Source organism: Oryctolagus cuniculus, chromosome X (genome assembly GCF_964237555.1).
Source record: "Oryctolagus cuniculus chromosome X, mOryCun1.1, whole genome shotgun sequence".
NCBI classification, from domain to species: Eukaryota; Metazoa; Chordata; class Mammalia; order Lagomorpha; family Leporidae; genus Oryctolagus; species Oryctolagus cuniculus.
In genome coordinates this window covers 17,758,700-17,779,099 of record NC_091453.1, presented here as the reverse complement: position 1 = coordinate 17,779,099, position 20,400 = coordinate 17,758,700, and the positions used below count along the sequence as shown (strand labels likewise).

Here is a 20,400-nt window from a genome sequence, read left to right as displayed (position 1 = left end):
AGGAATGAATGGACAGGCTTTGTAGAAGATTTGTTTTTATTAGTTTTTAAGTAGTAGAGCAATTTTTTGTGCCCTAAAGCCCCTCAGCTGGTGGAAGAGTTTGATTCCTAGTCCAGGAGGCCTACCTCTACATTTGCCGCTTCATCTCCAGATTTGCAGTTTCTCATAATTCTGCTTTTCAGCCTTCCGAGATGGGACAACAGACATGTCCCTGGGTCCTAGGTAGAATAAGAGGCGCAATAGTAAAGCAGGGGCCACGGGAGAGCCAAGTGTCTGGGGGAAGAGAGATGAATTGGAATTGTTGACAACTGGATGTTTCTGGTAGGATCTTGTGCATTTCTTTTGTGAAAGGAGCCAGGTGAGGCTTACATAGATTTTGGGAGTCTCTCAAGTTGCTGTGATTTGCAGTCATGTTGGATGGATCCATTATGAATGCTTCTCTCAGAGTCCACCTCCTGGCCCTGATGTGCTTTCCCTGGGCCAGGTGCTCTGGCGGGTCACCTTGCCTTTCGTTGTGCAACGTGCGTGAAAATACAATGTTTGCTGTAGGGAAAGATAACAGGAGTGCATATGCCCTCTGCCCTTTGTTTGAAGTGTAAGGCTTTGGGAATGGGACTGCGCTGGCTCCTTGAGCAACCTTGTACTCAAAGGCTGCTGGTTCTCCGTGCCTAAAGAAACAGGCACTGAAGTACTCCTCTCTCCTGCAAATGGATTCCTTGCATCGTGGAAGGTGACTGGAGAGGGTAGTGCTTTTATTCCCTTTGTTTTTTGTTACCTACTGGAAAACAGTTTTGTTCACGTTGGAACAGATAGAAATGTACTGAATCTTCTGATTTGAACAAGGGCCCCATAGTGGCAGGAAGAGAGATGAGTTTTCATGTGCAGTGGTGTCTGGGTGATCTGTCTGTAAACTTTGTATTTATTTGACATGCAGAGAGGGAGGATAGAGAGAGACAGAGATCTTCTGTCTGCTGTTTAATTCCCCAGATGCCTGCATTAGCCAAGGGTGAGCCAGGCCAAAGCCAGGAGCCTGGAATTCAGTCTGAGTCTGCCACGTGGGTGGCAGGGATCCCAGTACTTGAGCCAGCACTTACTCCCAGAGCATGCATTAGCAGGAAACTGAAATTGGAAGCAGAGCTGGGACTCAAACTCAGGCACTCGAACACGACATGGGGGCATCCCGAGAAGCATCCTGCTATACCCAGTGCTACCTCTCAGGATGCGCATTAGCTGGAAGCTGGCTCAGAAGTGGAGCTGGGTCTTGGACCAGGCACTCCAATATGGGACTCAGGTATCTTAACCACTGGGCCAAACACACACCCCTGGATGATATTTTTTTTTTTAAAGAAAAGGTTTATTTTACTTGAAAGATAGGGTGGCAGAGAGAGAGACAGAGACAAAGAGATCTTCCAATGGCCACAGTGACTGGGGCCAGGCCAAAGCCAGGGTCTCCCACATGAGTGGCAGGGGCCCAAGCACTTGGGCCATCTTCTGCTGCCTTCCCAGGCACATTAGCAGGAAGCTAGATCGAAAGTGGAGCAGCCGGGACTCGACATGGTACTCCATTATAGGATGCCAGGGTCCCCCAGTGCACTATGACACCTGCCTCCGTGGATGGTCTTTTAAAGGTGGCCTTAGCCTATACCCTGCCCCCACTAACCACTCAAAAAGAGGAAAGGAAACTACCCATCAGGTCTACATACAAATTTTTATCTATTTAAAAATCAGTATAGGTCCTTGAAGGGACTTAATTACCCATTAAGGCGGGAAATGAAGTCACATCTAAAGAAATTAAAAAGGACTATTCACTACAAGGTTGGGGCTTTGACCGTGGCCTCTTCATTGATACTAAATGAGGCAACAGGATGTGTTTCTACATTAACTGCATACTGCCTGTTTGCTAAGAAATTGACTCTTTGGTAGTGGTGGTTTTGAAGCTAGTTTGTTTTAGAAATAAAGCTTCAGTTAATGCCCCATCAGAGTGTTCCTCTTTCGTATTCCGTGGAAACATCCCTGTGGAGAGCATAGATTGATCTGTGTGACCTTAAATAAGGTGAAGCCTGCCCTGGCAGTGAGTCACACAGACTGCCTGAAGGGACCTTGGGGTTGTCCCCATCTCTCCCTTTTCAGATGAGGAAATTGAGGTCCAGTGTGGCAGAATGAATATATTGCACATTGTGCAATTATGCATATCATGTCATGACTTTGACCAGTAGTGTAGATCCTAAACTGAACTCACAAAGTATTAATGTGATCTTCTATATGAATTTTCAATTGTAATCAGATGAAATGGATAAATCATCTTATCTACCCAAACAAACACACACATCTTTATTTAATATACACTAATCCCAAGTGCAGGAGTCTAGTTTATCTTTAAATAAAACCAAGTCATACTTTTCGTGGGAAAACCATACTTTTAGATGACTCCCAGAGTGCCCTGAGAAGTGTCTCCCCCCTTCCACCATGGCAGTCTTTGCGGTATTTTCTTTTGCAAACATTTGAAGGACTTTATTCTTCAGATGGAATCAAGGATACCAACTTTATATTCAGTATGCTTCACCTACTCCTAGGGTGTCCAAATCTGTTTATTTTACATCTGTTTCCTGCCTCCTGTTGTATTCATGCATTCAAAATGAGTAACTTGCTTTTTCATCTGTCTTCTGTTTTCTATTCATATGACAAAAATGAATATCATCTATTCACAGTTGCTGTAATATAGAATGATATGGAAATGAGAATAAATTACAACCTCAACTGTTGAGAACAAGTATATATATGTACCTCATATATAAATAATAAATCTTTCTAGAGTATCTGGAATAGTGAGTGGCAGACTGATTAAGTGCACAGTCCCCGAAGACCGACTGTGTGGGCCTAAATCCTAGCTCTGCTATTTGCTGTTATGTGGGACCATGGGTATGTTCCCTAACCTTCCTGGGCCCTAAGCATTTGAGCTAGTTATGAGAATTAAGTGAGCCAATGGAGACAAAGCACTTAGGACCATGGCAGACACACAGGAGATGCCCACTGAATGCTAGCTATGATTATTTAAATGAAAGATAATCACAACTTGAGAATAAGTACCATGGGACATCCTGCCAAGATTAACAATTTCTTTTATCTACAAGTAAATATCTACAGATGAGGTGTTAGTCGTGAGATGCTGCTTTTCTGCAGATGTTGAAATGCTGTGTCGAGAGACTTTGTAACAGAGCAGACAACATTCCCCAGGCCATTTGATCATGTTTTATATTTTCCATCCTTAAAATAACTCCTAGAAATCGTACCTGCCTTATTTTTTTTTAATTTACTGATCAAACTGTGGGCTCTTTGGTTGCATAGATCACCTTGTTACGTCATTTATGGACTGACGGATAGTCACTAGTAACTGCTGATTGGCATTCATAAACAGAGGTAACCTTACCCAGAATTTGAAGTTAGACCCTTCATCGTCTAACTCAGCCCTCCACAAAGAAAGCTGTGAATGCTGAGAGACCTGAGCTCCTACTGGGCCTGCTCATGGGCAAATGATTAAAATTCCTGCACTTTTCAGGAATGATATTTTCTCAGAATATTACCTTCATTGTTTTGAGTTGACCATTGGTTTACAATTGCTGTTACTTTTAAAAATTACAAGCTGTGAGTTTAGCTTCACATTTAATTTGTTGTGCTTTGTTTAGTTAACTTCCCAAGGTGCATTGACAAGTATTTTGTTTACCAATATTTTGAAGATGGGTTTGTGTTGCAGTTGAAACCTGTTTTGTTTGTACACTTACTGCTAAGGAAAAGCACGCGTCATTTCCCTTTCATTCTTCTTTGGAAGTGGCACTTCATTGTTGTGACCAAATCTATTGATTTTCCATTTTCCTTATCTCCTTATCTCCTTCCCTCCTTCCCTTCCTCCCTCCCTCCCTCCGAAAAGTTAAGGTAGAACTACGAAGGGGAGAGAAATGTGTGTGTGTGTGTGTGTGTGTGTGTGCACACTGCACTCCTTTTTATTCACCATGTCTTCTAATTCACAAGGAAACTTGCCCTCCACCCTCCCCAAATCAGGGAAATGAGGAAGCATGAGCTCAACATTGACCATTTGTGTTTTTTTCCATGTTTCTCTCCGGGTTGTAGGTTGGATAATTTTTTTTTAATGGAAAGATCTTGCTACCAAAGATTATTTAAGGTGAGAAAAAGTACAAAATTTCCCCCTGGAATCTGCTTCTCTGTCCAAGGCCCTTAGCATGCCTTGATTCCCTGATCTAACAGCTAGGTGTTTTGATTTTGTTAGTGTTTCGGTTGGCCTTTGGTAAAACACTGAAACCTTTTTATATTACCTCTTTTCTAAAGCGACATGGTCTTTCGGTGCTCTAGAATTTACGGCAGTCGCCAGTCAGCACCCGGAGTTCAGGCAGATACATGCAGTCATGTCCCAGCCACTGCTTGTGAAGACATCACCCCGACAGTCCCTCATGCTTTATGGTCATCCTGCCGACTGCAGTTCTCTGGAGTTCCCAGCGCTGCTTTTCATTCCTGTAATTTCTGTGTTTTCCTGAACTGGATGTATGTACTTGTAGGAGGCACTAAGGGAAGAGTTAAGTTTATATTGTGTGCCTTTGCATACATCCTGATGCATACTTGAGAAAGCGTGTTCCGTGATGTCTAGTTATATATTTGTGCCTGCCTATGCAGATGTGAAACTTTTCTGTTAAATAAGAACTCTGTAGCATAAATTAATAACTCTGAGTATACTTAGGGATTTGCATAGATTTAAAATTGTGCTTAGGTTCCCTAGGGCCGTGGTGTTAATTGGTTTATTAGTCAGGTGGAGTGCAGAGCGAGAGGTCAGGAGGTTGTCCTTGAACATGTAAATGAAGAGTAGCTAATCACCATGTGTTATTGTTTGGGCTGATTTTATCCTTAATGGGTGATTCAGAGTCCTGATTAATATTTAGAGCAGTAACCACTGGCCTCCAACCTGCTCGTTATCTTCAGAACTTTAAGTAAAATACTTGATTTCAACCCAAGACAGTAGTTACGGGAAGCCTTTTACTACTTCTGGTCTAAGGAAGACACTTGTTGACTTCTCAATCCTTACTTCAAACAAGAAAAGATCCTGGAAGCGTGGGGACTCATAAGCCCACTTTCATGGCTGCAAAAACACCTTGAGGCGGAGTGTATGAGGGGGCACTGGGGGATGAAGAAGAGGAAAGGGAGAACACCAGTGTTGTATTAGGCTTGTGTTTTTCTGCAGAAACTAATTCAGAGGAGCGCTTCGCTTGTTACACTGTTGATATTAATACCAAAGACATACAGCGTGAGCTCTGTGGTAGCAAGCCCTCAGAAGCAGTGCAGTTTTTTCTTTCTTTCCCTTTTACTACTTCGCTGTATGTTGACCTGCACCTGTCAGAGACTGCAGCTCATGTCTGCCATAGCCTCTAATGGCATGAAGGACTCGTCATGGCAACAGTAAGGGGGAAGGGCAGCGTCAGAGAAGATACACTGTGTATTCACTTAGAAGGTACCAAAGAGTATTCACTTAGACCTTCACAGGACTCTCAGTAGATCGCTTAGAACCCAGTTCAGGATTTAGCACCTGGGCGTGCTCCTAAGTAATGCTCCTTACTTAGAGAAGAGAGACTCTCACTCCCAAATTAAAGATTCCAAAGATACTGGCCTCCAGTTGTAAAGACTTTCTAAGCAGACATATCTTAGGATTAAAACAATAATCTTGAGCTGCTTCCTTAACCTATTTGGGCCTTTCCTCATCTGTAACATAAAGTTAAAACAGAATTACTTATCCCCAAGCTTCTTTGATTCTCTGCTAAATATCATAAAAGTAGAAAGCCAAGTGGATTAATGTGCTTCTTACAAAGCTGAGCCCGGTCAGCAAAGTCTTACCTGATCTTCTTGTAACAGAACTAGAAGATGCAGAAAACAATCTTGTACACAGAGTGTGGCCTGTGTACTGAACAGAAGTAGCATACACTAAGAATAAGAAGAAACACTGTGTGGAACCTAGTACAGATGATCCCTTGTGCTCCTGCCCTATAGTTTGCTCAACAATTCGAAGGAAAAATACAAGTATCGGTATCTAAGAGGATCAAAAAGTCACCTTCCTTCTGTTTTATGTGTTACATACAGGTTTTGAATAGTTTTATGGAGATTATTTTGTATCACTCATTTGATTTTCATACAAACTGGGATTGTTTGGAAGAAGAGTCATTAATATTCTTTACAACTTGTTCTTGTTCCTCCTCTTATGTAAAATATTCCACTGATGCCCTTGGTAGATTTAGAAGTTATTAAAGAAATTGTGCTAACGGCTCAGGGAACATTCAGGAACGGCCCGTCCCACTCTGTCTGACCCTGACTAGCCATTCTCCTTGTAGTTTTAAATCTTTGTGTACAGACTATGATTCACAAAACAGTTTGGCTAAATTTAAATGCAGCAAATCTTTCCAAATGCTAAGGCCTATTACAATCAGAACCAGAAAAGTTGATCTGCTGGCTATTAATGCCATTACCTATTAACAATGGCAGTGGCATTAAAATGGTTATTTGGATTTATGAACAGTACATTTTACTAGTGAAAATGCCAAATAAGAATAGCCAGGAAGAAGAGATTAACCTTTTAAAAAATCTGTGGTTTGCCCCCCAGTGTTGTTCATAAATTTACCTTTTTCTGTCAATAAGAATGTTTGGAAATTCTATTCATGCATATGCATGTGCATGCATTCAATATTTGTATATTTAGTTATTATTTTTCTTTTAAATGGGCAGGAACTCTACACTAAACAAAATTAAAACTTAGACACACACACACACACACACACACACACACACTAGCCGACCTGCTCTTACATTGTTGGCATAATTATTTTCCATGATTCGATAAATGTCTGGGACTATTCATCTTGACATACATTGCTTAGATTTGGCTGTTTGAGAGGCAACCCGATTTCGAAGCAGGGTCTACAATTTTAGAATGTTGCCTTGTGACTTTCAGTTTGGGTTTTTTGGTTTGTTGTTGTTGTTGTTGTTGTTAGACTATTCTGTTCTCTCTGTGCACAGTAGGCGAGCCAGTGTGGCATTTCGCTGCCTGTCAGCAGTTGAGCAGGCCTACCATAGATCCCCATTTATGTGTAGTGCAGGACAGCTGCCTGCCTCTTCCCTGCTCTGCAGGGCTTCCAGAGAAGTCGGCTGTGTAGTTCACAGTGATGAACCAGTGTTAGTCCCTTAGTTTTGACAAATGCACCATGGTTATTTAATATGCTAACGTTAGAACGGGGTGGGGGGGGATCTAATGTCTTGGCACTACTGACACTTTGGCCCAGATAATTCTAAATCTTTGTTTTGGGGAACTGGCCTGTGTAGTGTGGGATGTTTAGAAAGAGCCTGGTTCCTGTCTGCTAGGTGCTGAGAGTGCACGTGCTCCCACCCTCCAGTGAGGGCAAGCAGAAGGTCTCCAAACACTGTCAGCATCATGCTGGGTTGAGAACGACTGACCAGAGCAATGCTACCCATCTCTGAGGTCCCTTCCTATGTTTTAAGCCAGGTCATTCTGAACTTCCCTTTTAAGTCTGGACAATGTCTCTTAACCTTTTATGTGTGGCATCATCACAGACAAACCAATAGACAGTTATATGAAACTGCTTAAAAGTAAACTTGGGGCAGTTTGAGAAGGTACTTATTTTGTTTTATACTCCTCAATCGTTACAGGTTTAATTTTTTTGCTCTTTGGGATGACTAAGTAGAGTTTTTTGTTTGTTTTGTTTTCATGTGGATCTTTTTTATTTTTGAAGATTTACTTATTATTTGAAAGAGTTACAGAGGGATGGGGAGAGGGCGAGAGAGAAAGATCATCCATCCATTGGTTCATTCCAACTGCAACAGCCAGGGTTGGGCCAGGCTGAAGCCAGGAGCTTCATCCACGTCTGCCATGTGAGTGCAGGGGCCCAAGTACATGGGCCATCCTCTCCGGTTTCCCCGGCACGTACAGCAGGGACTGAACTGGCACCCATATGGGATGCCGGCTCCTTCCTTCCATCATCACACTCCTGCTTAATTCCCACTCACCATTCAGCTCAACAAGCCTTTACCAAGGATCCAGAATCATACTTCTTGCCTTTAAATAACCTGCCATTTAGGAAAGAAGCAAAGGAAATATAGTCAAGGATTGTTTCCGGAGAGGTAATTCCTTGTTTTTATCTGAGTTACTGAGCACAATCTCTTGCATAATTCTTACTTCTTTATATCCTAATTATTTCAGTTCATTAAATGTCAGCAGGGTTTTTGCCTACTTCACAATTGAGATGCCAGTTGACTTCTTAAAAATATGACGTATATGTCTCCGGTGGGTGAGCTACAGGGCTTGGGGGGAAATATTCCAGTTACATTCCTTCTGTAGCCATGAGTTGTTACTGCTAGCCTGGGTGAAAACTGAGAAGCAGGTTGACCCTCTGGCAGCCAGCTGGCCTTTGAGTGCCCCTGGGTTTATGGAATGCCCAACATCAGAGAAACCCAAAGGGTGCTCTGAACCCTGGCCAGTCTCCCACTTCCACACTTTCCATGAAATGGCCTTCGGATTTATTATATAGGTAATTAAATTTCTTCAAATCCAAGCTGTTGTGATGTCTTCAGCTGTCTTTGTACCTTGTTACGTTTGTATAAAGATGACATTTATATCAGGCCTCCCTGTAATGTGCTGTGAGAGCAGCAGGAATGGCAGCTGCCTCCGTCCTCAGCCTCCATGCTGTGGACAGTCGCTGAGAGGTGAGGACCAACAGAAAAGAATGGTGTTTCAAACTGTGGCTGTCGTCATGGAAGGAGCTGCGATAGTGTTCCCTTTGGGGTACCAGCCATAGGAGGGCAAAAGCGAGGTGCTGTCCACACAAAAGCAAAGACAAAACAAAGCCAACAAAACCCAGGGCAAAGTGCCTTTTTCAGAGATTTTGCTTAAATGGCTTGAAACTGGCAATGAACGGTGTAGGCAAGGTCATCCTTGATACCCAGAGAAGAGTCTATCTGTGAACTGTAAGTATGTCAACGAATAGACTACAAAGATCATGTCAGTGCCTGAAATGCCATCACACTGTCTTCCAGCTGTTTCAGTCTATCCCTATATGTTTTTGCTAGAGTGATCAAAACGTAATTTTAGCTGAGTTTTAGTTTTAGTTCTGTTAGATCTTTATGGATGCTTTGCTGGTTTTTAATTCGTTCCTTCTTTATTGCCGGATAAAAGGAGAGGGAATATACCACTAGGATGCAGAATGGTGTGTCGTAAAAATGAAGGATTGAAACAGAGCAAGAAAGTAAATCCCCATATCTTGTGTTCAGTACTGTCACTTGGCATAGGCGAGCAGTTTTAAAAGAGCCAAAATGATGGATCTTGGATCTTAGGCGCTAGAGAGAAACTTGAAAATTTCCAACCTTTAAGCACCAGAGCATCTATAGTATTTTGAAAGAAGAGAACATTCTACAGCCTCCCTTGGTAATTCACACTAATGCTTTAACAACTTTCAGCATCAGGAAATTCTTCCGAATGAGTTACAGCCTAAATTCTTCATGCTGCTTAAGCCTGTTTCTTCTTGTTGTGTTCTCAGTGGAGGGATTGAACAGCTGGTCACAGGCCCCTATGCAAGAGCCATTCACGTAATTGAAAACAGTTATTAAATTGCCCCTTCAACCACTCTTTCTTGCTCATTCATTCTCTCTTTTCATGGCTAAATAATCCCAATTCCCTTAAGCTGTTCCTCAGGTCTTTCAAACCCGTTAATTATCGTTGTGCCTCTCTGCCAAGGCTGCTCTAAGTTCTAGGTCAGTTGTAGCCACCAGAATTAGACACTTGTTTCCTAAGGATTCCAACAGCAGTGAGGGAAATGAGATAATTTCCTTATGCTGCACTTTTTATACCTTTAGAAATGTATCCCAGACACACAGCTTCCTTCTTTTATGTTTTACACCTACATTTGTTGCTGACTCATAGTCACATTTTCTGTCTTTCAGAGTGGACAGAAACCATTAAAACTTTCTATATTAACTAGGAATTCCTCTTCTGCAGCATGCCTTTTAATCCCTTATTAAACAGTCATTTAAACATAAGTTAGGAAATATGTAATATATATATATAAATTTGGAATAAGCACCAATAAACTCATTTTATAACTTTTTATTTGAAAGGCAGAGAGAGAAAGATCAGTCTCTTCCATCTACAGGTTCACTCCCCAAATGCACGCAACAGCTGGAGCCGGGCCAGGGCCCAATCCAGGAGCAGGAACTCCATCCAGGTCTCGTAGCAGGAAGCTGCATTGAAAGTGGAGGTGGGGTTCCATTCCAGGCACTCCAAATGGGATGTGGGCATCTCAAGCCAGCTGAATTAGTAATGCATTTCAAATTATTGCCTTGCTATCAAGGTTTGTCTGCTGGCTAGAAAGGATTATTTTGTTAATGTTGGTTTCTAGACCAGTGGAGCAAGAGATTGTTATGGTGCACACTGTAGCTGAACACTTAAAATTCTTGTGACAAAGCTTCTCATTGTCCTTGTCTACCACCATAGAGAAACATGTATAGCAGAGGCTAGGTGATCATAGAACTGGGAGAAGTCATAGTTCAACAACCACAGAGGACTGGATGGTAGATTTGTGTTGACCTCAGGTGCAGGCTGCAGTGGTATGGCTCATATTTGACCTTGGCCTATTTCATATTTTCATCAGTGGCTTTTTGATGTGAAGCCAGAATGTATATTCTAAAATGTAAACATTACCCACAGTGGGGAAGAATGCCTAATTCATTGGCTATAAGAGTCAGGATTCTTAAAGATGTTGATGGGATTTTGCAATAAGCTCAACCTGATAGGAAAGTCATTGACATAGCAAAAAGAAAAAAAATCCCAATTGGATAAGTGTAGAGAAAGAGCCAAGAACGGTACTTCCCATAATGCCCAGTAGGGCATTAATACCTTCTACTGTTCACAGACCTTGTAAGTTAAAAAAGGGTAAAGGTCTTGGGATGCCTGACTATTAAGCATGGAAATTGAAGTGTCAAACAAAGTCGAACGTGTTCCTTTACTAATGGCCTTCTTTGCTTTTAATATAACGTGTGTTAAGAATTTTAAGAGGCGGCTATAATGTGCAATGTTTCCATGATTAAGTTGACCTTGTTTTCATGAAGTGTTTTGCTAGATGATTGATCTGCTAGACACACTAGAACACACTGATCCAGAGATGTTAGTGGAGTAGAAACCACATGTAAGCCTACAAAAGGAAGTAATCTAAGTACACTGTTCTGAGAAATTGAGGTACCACTCTCAGTAGATCATATTGAGAATAGTTTTCTAAGGACAACAGCAAATTGAGAAAGAAATGCGAGAAAGAAATGAACAGGGATGAATAGGCATGAACAGAGGTGGGTGTTACAGTTCAGAAGGTTAAGCTGCAATGGGGATGCCCACATCCCATATCAGAGTGCCTGTTTTGAGTCGTGGCTACTCCACTTCTGATCTAGCTTCCTGCTGATGTGCCTGGGAGGGCAGTGAGTGATGACTGAAGTGCTTGGGTTCCTGCCACACACGTGGCCTGGCCCAGTCCTGGCTGTTGTGTGCATTTGAAAAGTGAACCAGTAGATGAAATATTCTCTGTCTTTACACCCACCTACCTACCCCCATTCACTGTGCCTTTCAAGCAAATCAATCTTACAGAAAAAAAGCATGAACAGACATGACAGCTCTGGTAAAATTTCTACAGAGTTGTGCCACAGCTGAGAACTCCTGTGTTTCTGGTTAGATGCATAATGATTATACTGATAACAATAGCAAACATGGGTCTTGCTGTGTGCTGGGACTGTTCCAAGTCCCTTTCATTTGTTAACTCACATAATCTTAAAAGAACTCTCTGAGGTATGACTATTAACATTTCCATTTCACAGCAGAGGAAAATTAAGACACAGATAAAATTGTTTTACCAAGGTCACTGCCAGTAAGTGGCAGAGAAGGGTATGAACTCTAGTGGTTTGACTCTGGGGCCTCTGCTCCCATCTGCTATGCTGGTGGACTTGGCCCCAGTGTGATAAAGCACTTCTGACAGGGGCACCTGTACACAAATGTTCAAGATCACCCTTCAAGGATGTCTGCCCTCTCACGTGGAGGATATTGAGATAGTGGCTAAAAGGACACACTGGCGCTGGCTAGCAGTTGGGGCTTACTGAACACTGAAGGTCTTACAGCCCTGTGGTGCCATTCCGAAAGGAAGGATCGACTTGCATGGTCCCTTTCAACTTTGGGTTCTATAATTCCTTTAAAAAGAACAACAACAACAAGCAGGTTCCATAAAGTACCTCTGTGATAGCACCCTACACAGAGAAAAGTGTTCAACAAAAGCTCTGATTGGCTGTTTCAATTGCTACTATTTTGCAGTTAGGAAATCCAAGGTTAAGCAGCTCATTATAATGTTGTTAAATGTATAATTAAGGGTAACGACTGGAGTAGTGCTCAAGTGGTCAGCGTTGCAAGGCAAATGACCTCTCATTCCAAACCCTACTGCTTTCTTGTCTGCAATGTGCATAGATCCGTTATTAGCAAACCACATTCCAAGAGAAGGAAACAGTATGGGTTTGCAGCTCAGATGCTCAATACCTGTATGATACTGAGTATCCCATGTCTCATATTCAGTTTCTGTTGATGGTGGAATAAATAGTGTTCCTGAGTTCTTGGCAAAAGTCAGGGTGTCCTCAAAAATATATATTATACATATTTTAGGGGATGTGTGAGAATCTTGTATCAGCGACACCCCCTGGCTTGCCTTTTTTTTTTAAGATTTATTTATTTATTTGAAAGTCAGTTATACAGAGAGAGAAGAAGAGGCAGAGAGAGAGAGAGAGAGGTTCCCCCATCCGCTCGTTCACTCCCAAGATGGCCGCAACAGCCAGAGCTGCGCTGTTCTGAAGCCAGGAGCCAGGAGCTTCCTCTGGGTCTTCCCACGCGGGTGCAGGGTCCCAAGGACTTGGGCCATCTTCTACTGTTTTCCCAGGCCATAGCAGAGAGCTGGATCAGAAGTGGAGTAGCCAGGACTTGAGCCAGTGCCCATATGGGATGCTGGCACTGCAGGTGGTGGCTTTACCCGCTACACCACAGCGCTGGCCCCAGAAAGTATTTTTAAGGTCAATGTAGTACATTACTAAAAAAAAATAAATAGCACACAAAGACTTAGGTAAATGAAAACCAGCAGAAATACAAGATCACAGAAGCAAGACACAGTAAATTCACATTTTAAAATTATGAGACAGATTTTTTGGAGCTGTATTTATATTTTTAGAAAAATAAGAGACACTACTGAAAATTATGAGAATCACCCACTTTAGAAATGACTTTAAAAATGACTGAACAGGGGCCGATGCAGTGGTGTAGCCGGTAAGGCTACCACCTTCATTGCCAGCATCCCACATGGGCACTGATTTGGAGTCCTGGCTGTCCACTTCCAATCCAGCTCTCTGCTATGGCCTGGGAATGCTTGGTGCCCTGCACCCACGTGGGAGACCCAGAAGAAGCTCCTGGCTCCTGGCTTTGGCCATATGGGAAGTGAAGCAGCCGATGCAAGACCTCTCTCTATGCCTCTACCGCTGCTACTCTGTAACTCTGCCTTTCAAATTAATAAAGAAATCTTTAAAAAATTTGACCAAACAGACTTTCTCATTATTAAAAAGTATGATAACCAAAAAAACTTACTTTGAAAGGCAGGGAGACACACACAGATCTTCAGTGTGCTGGTTTACTTCTCCAAATGCCTGCAATAGCTAGGGCTGGGCCAGGTTGAAGCTCAGAGCTAGAGACTCAATCCAGGTCTCCTCCACGGGTGGCAGGGGCCCATGAGCCAATACTTGCCGCCTCCTAGGAAGCTGGAACCAGGAGTGGAGCCGGGACTTGAACCTGGGCACTCCAATATTAGATGTGGGCGTCCGGGGCAGTACCTTAACTGCTGTGCCTAATGGCTGCCTCTAGTCACCAAAATCTCACACTTGATGAGTATACAGCAGAGTGGATGTAGCTAAGGAAAGAAATGGCTACCCACAAAATAGGGCAGAAGGAATTATTAGGAATGAAGGATGGGGGAATCAGCACTGTGGTTCACTTGGTTAATCCTCTGCCTGCGACACCGGCTTCCCATATGGGTGCCGGGTTCTAGTCTTGGCTGCTCCTCTTCCAGTCCAGCTCTCTGCTGTGGCCTGGGAGGGCAGTGGAGGATGGCCCAAGTGCTTGGGCACCTGCACCCGCATGGGAGACCAGGAGGGAGCACCTGGCTCCTGGCTTCGGATTGGCACAGCGCCGGCCATAGCGGCCATTTGGGGGGTGAACCACCGGAAGGAAGACCTTTCTCTCTGTCTCTCTGTCTCTGTCTAACTCTATCTGTTAAAAAAAAAGGCAAAAAAAAATAAGGAATGAAGGATGGGATTTTTTTTTTTTTTTAAGGAGGAATAACTAGAGAAGCCCTAATTCAGAGAAATGGAGGTTGGGAAAGTGTAACATTTCTGAAGCAGGCAGAAAAGAAAGAGAAGGGAGAAGAGGCGTTGATTGTTGAGATCATGACTGAGAAGATTCCAGAGCTGATGAAAGACTAAACCACATGTTCAGGAAGCCCAGTAGATGCCAGCGATGTGGTGTAGCAGGTTCGCCGGCATCCAATATGGGTGTCCCGGCTGCTCCACGTCCGATCCAGCTCCCTGCTAACGCGCCTGGGAAGGCAGCAGAGGATGACCCAAGTGCTTGGGCCCCTGCACCCACATGCAGACCCTGAATAGGCTCCTGGCTTCCAATCAGCCCAGCTCTGGCCATTTCAGGAGCAAACCAATGGATGGAAGCTCTCTCTCTCTCTGCCTCTCTCTCTAACTCTGCCTTTCAAATAATATAAGTAAATCTTAGAAAAAAGAAGCCCAGAGAATCCTAAGCAATAATATAAAGTGAACGCTAGAAACAATACAGACAGAAATAGGACAGATTACCTTCAAAAGAGCAAACAGCTTTGCTACTGACTTACCTGCACAAGCAAGCAAGAAAGTGAGACAAAAGTAGAATATTTTATTGTGATAAAACAAAAGAAAAACAAGCAAAGGCCAAAAGCCTTTTCATCTAAAATTCTGTACCCAGTAAAAATAGCTTTAAAAGGAATAGGAATTTAAAAAAAAAAATGGGTGTTTTCATGGGGGCCAGAATTGTGGTACAGAGGGTTAAGCCACTGTCCACAACACTGGCATTGCCTGCAAGCACTGGTTTGAGTCTCAGCTGCTCCACTTTCAATCCACCTCCCTGCTAATGCACCTAGGAAAGCAGTGGATGATGAGCCAACTGCCTGGGCACCTTCCACCCACATAATGAGACCTGGATAGGGTTTCCAGCTCCTGATTTCGTCCAGGCCGAGCCCTGGCCTTTGTGGCTGTTTGGTAAGTGAAACAGTGGCTGGAAGAGATACTCTCTCCACCCCACCCCCAGATCTCTGTAACTCTGCCTTTCAAATAAATAAAAATAAATCTTAAAAAAATGGAATTTTCAGACAAACGAAACTTGGAAAATTGGCCACCAACAGACACCTACTATTCTAGACCGAACTGTTCTCAGATGGAAGATTTGAGTTAAAAAAGCAATAAATAGAAAAAAAAATTTCAATATATGGATCAATATATCTAAAAAGATAAGAAATTAAATTGTAATCTTGGGGCCAGTGCTGTGGCATAGCGGGTAAAGCCGCTGCCCTCAGTGCCAGCATCCCATATGGGCACCGGTTTGAATCTTGGCTGCTCCACTACTGATCCAGCTCTCTACTGAGGCTGGGGAAAGCAGTAGAGGATGGCCCAAGTTCTTGGGCCCCTGCACCCACGTGGGAGACCTGGAGGAAGCTCCTGGCTCCTGATCGGCACAGCTCCAGTATTGCAGTCATCTGGGGAGTGAACCAGCACATGGAAGACCTCTCCCACCCTCCCTACCTCTCTCTCTCTCTCTGCCTTTGCTTCTCGGTAACTCTGCCTTTCAAATAAATAAATATTTTTTAAAAATTGTAATCTTACAAAGTTGAGAAGAACATATAATAATTTATGTCTAAAGTGGTATGTAAGCCAGATGAAGGCAGATATTTCAAAGTATTTTTTTCCCACTTTATTTGAAAGCTGCAGACAGAAAAAGTATTTGATCTAGTGGTTCACTTCTCAAATGTGTGCGTGCAGCAGCCAAGGCTGGGCCAGGTAGAAGTCAGGAACCAGGAACTCCATCTGGGTCTTCCACATCGGCGGCAGGGACACAAATACTTGAGCCGTCACCAGCTGCCTGCCAGCGGGTGCATTAGCAGGAAGCTACAATAGGAAGTGGAGCCAGGACTCAAAGGCAGACACGCTCCCATACAGAATGCAGGTGTCCCGAGCATCAGCTTAACTGCAGCTGCACATGCCCACTCCTGAAACTTTCTAAGGTCATTGTACTGTCTGGGATGCTTAGTGTTTATTGAGTTGAAACTTTAAAGAATAGAGGGAGAGACAGAAGCATCAAGGCACCATGAAAATAGTGCTAGGCCGGGAGATGTGGATCCTGATAGCAACTCTCCTGCTAGTTAGTTCTGTGGCCTTTGAAATGCTACTTTTCTGATCTACATCTCAGTTCTGTTGTCTGTACAATGTGCCTTTGGAACCAGATGAACTTGGAAGCCTGTGTTCATGATTCCATGAAAAGTAGATTCCCTAGAATAAAAGGAATCAATAGTTCCCAAGTTGAGTTTTTTTCTTTCTCCTTGAAATTTTATCAGTAAAATTTTATTTCTGGCTAACTTTTATGGATTTGTTCAAAAACTGGAGGTAAATATAGTTCACTGAGGTGTGGATTTTGCTTTAGGTCCCCGTCTGTTGAGTTTGTTTTTGTTATCTTGTCATCTAGTAGCCTGGAAGGGTAATGGCAGTTTACTGAAGCCTTAGGGGCAGGTGGCTCTTGTGGGTGTTAAGGGGACATTTGCAGAAGGGTGCTTTGAACAACAGGCCACCCTGTGCATCTATGGTTCTTTATTTTTCTTCTAACTTAGTACTTCAACCGTCATCTTTACTCTCTCCGCTTCTCTGACCTTGTTTCTCTCCCTCCCTGTCTTTGCAGGCCAATAATAAGCCCGAAATTGAAGCAGCCCTTTTCCTGGACTGGATGAGACTGGAACCCCAGTCCATGGTGTGGCTGCCTGTCCTGCACAGAGTGGCTGCTGCGGAAACTGCCAAGCATCAGGCCAAGTGTAACATCTGCAAGGAGTGTCCGATCATTGGATTCAGGTATTAGGAACCAAACAAAAGGCACTCTCTCTCCCTTGTCACCTCTCACCTTTGTGTGATTCGATCCTTCATCTCCTGTGCCAGTCGTTGCTCGTTGGTTCCCCTTCAAAGTCGGAGGGAAGTGGGTCTGACTGGGCCATCCATCATCCCTGGCACTCCTCTGGCCGCTGAGGTGTTTTGGTGGGTCTGACTCATTAGACAGGTGTCTCCTTCCACCTTCACTCTTCAGAGCCCCATTTTTGGTTGAACAGGACTGAGCGCCTGGGTCTACAGAGCTGTTTGTGTGTCCAAGGCATACAGATGAACTGTACCACCTCCTTTCTGGAACCAAAATATTTTTACCATCTATTTCTTTTTCCATGGGCCTTTCTGTTTATAGAAACTCTCCAAGAATCAGTTCTAAAACTAAGTATTCTCTTTTTGGAGGAACCATCATGGTAGCTCAGTGTCTAATTTCCTTTGCATCACGTTTCCTCCCCTTAAGTAACAGGAATAGAATCAAGTATCCTAGAACTCACATCTTTATCTGTGAATTTCATCAAATGTTTAGCATAGTGTCCTGGTGAACTTCAAAAGGAATGAAAAGTATGCCAGTAAATGAAAGATTCATAAAGGAGCTAAAAAAAAAAAAGTATTTTCCTTATAAATTTAGAAATGAAAGAGAGGGGCGTACCCGCTGCCCAGTTCTACTTCTGATCCAGTTTCCTGCTAAAGCACACGTTGGGATGCAGCAGGTGATGGCTCAAGGACTTGGATCCCTGCCACCTATGTGGGACACTCTGGTTCCTGGCTTTGGCCTGGCCCAGGCCTCACTGTTTCGGCTATTTGGGAAGTGAACCAGCATATGGAAGATATTCATTCATTCATTCTCTCTCTCTCTCTCTCTCTCTCTCTCTCTCTGTCACTCTGCCTTTCAAATAAATAAGCATTTCTTTTAAAGTGAAAGAGATAAGACAAATTACAGATTAATATTCTTAAAATGTCATGGAAAACAATTGACTCTTAAATCTGTTTATGATAACAGGGTATTTTTTTTAAATGAATTACCGTATCTTTAATCACAGTCATAAATCCTAATTCTGAAATAATGGTGTCCTTAAACAACTGGATCACCTTCAAGGTTTCCATGGTGATGAGTAGCCACAGAGTTGTAAACTAGCTGTACAGTTTACGCCTGTGCCGAATCCACGTGGAAGCTAATACCCATTTCTAGTGATACTCACATGCGCTTTGTTACTTACTCCTTAATAACTGCTCCGAACCATTTCTATGCGATGTATTCACGGTGCTCGTTTGCCCTTGCTGTTTACAAAGCGGCTTTACAAAATCCTGTAGAGCTTGCTGAAGCCTAGATAGTCCGCAGTGAGTGGTTGGGAAGGTAAGAACAATGAGGTAGGACAATTAACGTTTCCATTTCGTAGCAGAGGGCAATGGAGTGCCCAGCAACCACTTCCCTTCCTTCCTGGTTTTGGGAAGAGAAGAACGGTGCCAACGGGGCTGGGAAGCGAGCAGCCACGGGGACTGCATTGCCTCGCTTGTCTTTCTCACCTTCCTTAGCTAGTCCGATGTGGATGCAAGGGAAAATTTTACAAAATAAAGAAGGAGAATGCTTTGGAAGATGCAAGAGAGCATTTTCACCTCCAATTTTTTTTCCCTTATCAAATTAGATTATTTTAGGAATCCTCTCTTCTCTTTCTTCCTTTCCCTCTCTTGAAGATGGTTGGGATCTAAAAAAGGTAGCTTCTCTTCTCACTTTCGCATATGTGACATAAGGAATGTGTTTATTTGAGTTGGCTCAGGCTCTTATCTGAGCAGGAGGAGTATGCAACAAAGCATGGAGTATTGTGAGAATAGGAGGAAATGTACTGCCTAGTATTTACGTGTTATACAGCCTTTGATCTGATCCATATTTTGTCTTTCCTTGGGGCTTCAGTAAGCACTTGGGTAGTATCAGAAGGGATTTTTGGCAGCGGGGAGGGAGGTGGTGGTGGAGAAAAGATGGTCCAGGTAGTTAATTGCAGATGAATTATGTTAGCCACTCAGAAAATGTAAGTAAACTCTCATTTTAATTGAGAGTTCTAGTTGAAGTTTCTTTTGTCCTATGAGATTGCTTTCTCCTTATAATTTAAAAAAAAAATTGGTTCAGAAAACTTTTGTCCCCATGGTGGGTAGGGGCATGCAGTGCATCAATCTGTCTCTCCTGGAAGTTCTTTCAAATTCAAGTATTTGGTCTTCTAAAGACTGGAAATTTGCCAATACCTTCCTACTTCATTTGAAAGAGTTCCTCCTGGAGTTTCAGTAAGAGCTGAGTTTTTCTTCCCTCCTTCCATATGTTTATAGGAAAATCTTTCTGCCAAAACGTTTCAATCCTGTAGGAGAGGCACCAGAGAAATCTGGAGATCGGAAGTTAATCACTTACCTTGTGGGACTAATGAACATTGCATTCTGTTTCTAGCATTAAGACAATGTGGTAGGTGGCTTATTAAAGAGTGTTCTTGGGCAATTTGATATGAAGAAACACATGTGTGTATTTTTTTTTCTTTATCAGGTACAGGAGTCTAAAGCACTTTAATTATGACATCTGCCAAAGCTGCTTTTTTTCTGGTCGAGTTGCAAAAGGCCATAAAATGCACTATCCCATGGTGGAATACTGCACTCCGGTAAGTTAGATGCATCCCACACGTTACAGCTGCTTCACCTGGCATGGACTGCAGCTTTGGACAGTCCTGCAGATCATGGGAAATGCTGTAATTTAGACGTTCCCCAGGTGCCTGCCACCTAAAGTGGCTCTGCATTCTAAGGTCTAGGATTTGCCCCATCCCTGGTACCAACAGCAATACCTGACACACGTGGAATTTGATAGGCACTCAGTGAATTCTGCTCTGTGAGTGAACAGGGTTTTCCTCTGCTGGAATGGGTCTAAGAAGACGTTTGCACATGTGTTTTTGCATAGCCCTAGAGAGTGTGAGGAGGTCTTATGACCATAGGGCATGTTGAGTGTCCGTGTGATGTGTGAGCTCCCGAAGCTTCATAACCTACCACTTTCCATCACCTTTTGTCTCTTGTATATCTCAACACTTTTCAGTGTCTGTTGTATACTAACGCCTGCCAACTGAATGCTTGACG

At 43.1% G+C, this 20,400-nt stretch overlaps 1 protein-coding gene across 24 annotated transcripts in view; it reads left to right on the top strand.

The window, feature by feature from the left end:
- The window catches only part of DMD (dystrophin), a 2,248,405-nt gene that overhangs the window by 2,164,454 nt on the left and 63,551 nt on the right, over positions 1 to 20,400 (top strand). For all 24 annotated transcript variants that reach the window (XM_070067426.1, XM_051827673.2, XM_051827679.2 and 21 more), the window contains 2 exons: positions 17,108 to 17,274; positions 19,823 to 19,934. In XM_070067426.1, coding sequence (XP_069923527.1) covers positions 17,108 to 17,274; positions 19,823 to 19,934 — 279 coding nt within the window. The remainder of the gene's footprint in view (positions 1 to 17,107; positions 17,275 to 19,822; positions 19,935 to 20,400) is intronic.